Source organism: Trichinella spiralis (assembly GCF_000181795.1).
Source record: "Trichinella spiralis strain ISS 195 chromosome Unknown Scfld6729, whole genome shotgun sequence".
NCBI classification, from domain to species: Eukaryota; Metazoa; Nematoda; class Enoplea; order Trichinellida; family Trichinellidae; genus Trichinella; species Trichinella spiralis.
Genome location: NW_003533668.1, coordinates 2,456 through 5,576, shown reverse-complemented (window position 1 = coordinate 5,576; position 3,121 = coordinate 2,456). Strand labels below are relative to the sequence as shown.

The window sequence follows — 3,121 nt, the reverse complement described above, 5'->3', positions numbered from 1 at the left end:
TTAGCTTGTCTGCTGAGCACATGTAGATCATCGAAACTTTTCAGTATAACATTTTATATATTGTACAATATTTCAAAACGTGTGCGTCCAGAAAAAAATATGCATAATTTGCACAGTCCTTTATGCCTCTATCAATTATTCAATTCGCAAATAAGAATTTGAAACGATCGTAGCTAGTGGTGGGTGATTGATTCATTTTTGTTCAAGTATGACCATGCAAGCGCCCATCAGTATGATTACTAGTGATATATGTCAAAAGAATCAAATGCTCATTAGTACAGCATTCAACAGAAAAGATTATGCTTCAATAATAGTAACAAAAATTTATCAGTGCAGAATTCATACCTGAAAATGGATGATGACAGCAGCTAGGAGAAAGAATAACTTCACTGTCACTATTCAACTGAAAAGAGAGTTCCGAGACAGCACGAATGAGATCAAAATAAAAATTCGCCAAATCTGCACTTTCGATCAAAATGTAGCGATCTTGTCTTTTTGTAAAATAATCATGGCTCAGATTTGCCCTATTGTAAGCACTACTTTTATTTGTAAAAATTTAAACAATCCTAATTCCGCATTTTAACACAAATATAGTTTCAAAAATTATATCATTCAGTTTTTGTGTAAGAATGTTAATTACTTTAGGAAACTTATTAATAACAATATAAATAACCAAAATAAAGTATACCCACTAATAAGGACAAAGTTATCAAACAGATAAACTTTCATATGTTGCACACCAAGTATTTCGTTCACTCGTTCGGATAAAAGTTTCTTCAAAGGTCCACGAAGCATTGGTGAATGAAATAAAGCAACATTTACTCGATAATCGTAGTCATGTTTTAAGCTTGAAAGCATTGTACATGAATTTTCATTTCCTCTTCTTGCTCGATTGAAGTCTAACAATATGTCAACTTTAAGAGATTCGTTCGCACTCATAGCTTTTCGCAAAGAAGCAATCTAAAGCATACAATTTAAACAGTGCTCTTTCACAATTAGATGACTTTTATATAACTAAATCTCTTTCCATTTCTCCAGTTCCAATGTATAGCGAACATAATGTGACTCTGTAGCGAGATTGTGACACTAAAACCTAAAAATTTATTTTGCAGAATATAAAAGATCAAAATAAGACTGTACTATCAATTGTTCATAAAATTGAGCAGGACTTTCGATGATTTTGACATTATTTCCACATATTTTAAACGTTGGAATGCTTTCCATAACACCTACTTCCTTCATACTCTTTTCCTTGGCTGCAACAACCTTCAACATTATTTATATATTTTACTGTACCCGTTTGAAAAGTACGTTCAAATTAAAAATACAGTATATATAAGACAAACTTCTATTCAATATCTTAAGAAGTGAATTTTAGTTAAATTTCAGTAATCTTAGGAAATATATCTTAGATTAAAATTTTTAGTTGATGTACGCATGATGTATCAGTGAATGTAAAAGTTTTTGAAACGTAGTAAACTGTTTACTACGTGCTAATATTAAGTAATAAGCTTGTTTCTATCACTGGCTAACATAGCAACATTTTCAAATTTATCCATTGCTCTTCCGCATTAATATAATTCCACTCCCCAGTAATATAATAAAATAATGCAAAAGTTCAACATGGTAAACACTTGTAGTACAACAACTTGAAAAAATTTTCCCTTTGAAACAGATACAAAACTATATTTGTTCAAGTCGTTTTCAGCAAATAAACGAATAATTAAAATATTTTTTTCTTCGTAACTTTTCATTGACATTTTCATCGTCATCATCAATACACTTGCATCGATTACCCGAATTTTTAAAGGTTCATCCTTTTCTAATTTCTTCCTCACATGCAAAACATTTAATCAGTAAAATGCAATACAAAAACTAGTAAATAAATAAATATATAAACCTTATAAAACGTCTTCTAATATTTAATAACATCAGATCCATAATTGAACCTAATATCCATAGCATAAAAACATTCAACAAATCAAATAAACAAGCACTAAAAACGACAGCTGCATTAAATTGGAAAAATAAAGATGAACTCAAACACTTTTATTCAAAGTAGACAATTCAAAAATAAAACTCATAATTAAAACCACTACAGAAACGTTTAATAACAAAAATATTTTAACTGAAAAGAATCAAAGGGTCAGTTTTCCCAATCAACATACAAAAGAAAAATTGTGATAGGGCAAATAGTTTTGTTCGTGTTAAATATGTAATCAATTAAATTCAACCAAAAACAGCAGCTTCACTTGTCGGTTAAAAAAATAACGTTCATTCGTAGTCTTTGTCTGCATTAAAAAATCGGTAATTATCACGAACAGTCAAATAAGGTGGTGGATAGTCATTCGGATTTCGCATGTAATCTACATGAGAATTATCTGGTCTCCAAACAGTGTATGTTGATTTATACCATGATACAATACCGCGCAAGTACCACTGTTTGTAAACAAAAAAATATAAAGCAGGGCCAAAAGCTGAAATTTCAAGATCTCATTTATTCCCCAAATTCATACAAAACAGCACTTATTAAGAAATAACTTACACATTACAGCTGCTACACCTGATATGAGAATTTCGGGATGATTTTCCCATAACCATTTCACATTCTTATTCACTATAAACAATACCTATGTACTAAAATAAAATTATCGGCCAGCTTACCCAACAGTCTTAATTTTGGTATTCGCATCACTTCCTATAGCAACTTCAGAACACTGACTATCTAAAAGTAAAGAAAAAAACAATTCTGAAAATATCAGCATTTCTTCGATTTCGATAATTATTTATAAAACAATTTACAATGCTAAGTACGTATGTATCTTATAAAATTAACAAACAGAAATATAAATCATTATTAATTATATATACATCGGGTGTGCGCATGTGTGTGAATGTATTAGACCTCACAAAACAATAATCAAGAAAAAATTAACTCACAGCAAAGCTATTGGATAATTAAGTTCAATTATGAATCCAAATAAAAATATATGCTACTTCTCAGATAAAAAAAATTTTCTGCCTTCAGAACTAAATGCACAAAATTTAAAATTTGAATTATAAGCGTTTAGTATGAAAAAAATTGTTGTAAGTTCATCCTTGCAAACAGAACCCTGGCAAA

The 3,121-nt window shown here is 29.8% G+C and overlaps 1 protein-coding gene across 1 annotated transcript; it reads right to left on the bottom strand.

Annotated features, from left to right (window-relative positions):
• Positions 1 to 284: 284 nt before the first annotated feature.
• Tsp_12586 (CDP-diacylglycerol--glycerol-3-phosphate 3-phosphatidyltransferase) lies at positions 285 to 2,725 on the bottom strand (the record flags this gene model as incomplete). The annotated part of the gene is made up of 7 exons (XM_003366015.1): positions 285 to 302; positions 386 to 539; positions 689 to 960; positions 1,016 to 1,093; positions 1,141 to 1,266; positions 2,323 to 2,477; positions 2,696 to 2,725. Coding segments are annotated over 7 exons (833 nt in total), but the record flags the coding sequence as incomplete, so codon positions are not given.
• Between the last annotated feature and the right edge of the window lie 396 nt (positions 2,726 to 3,121).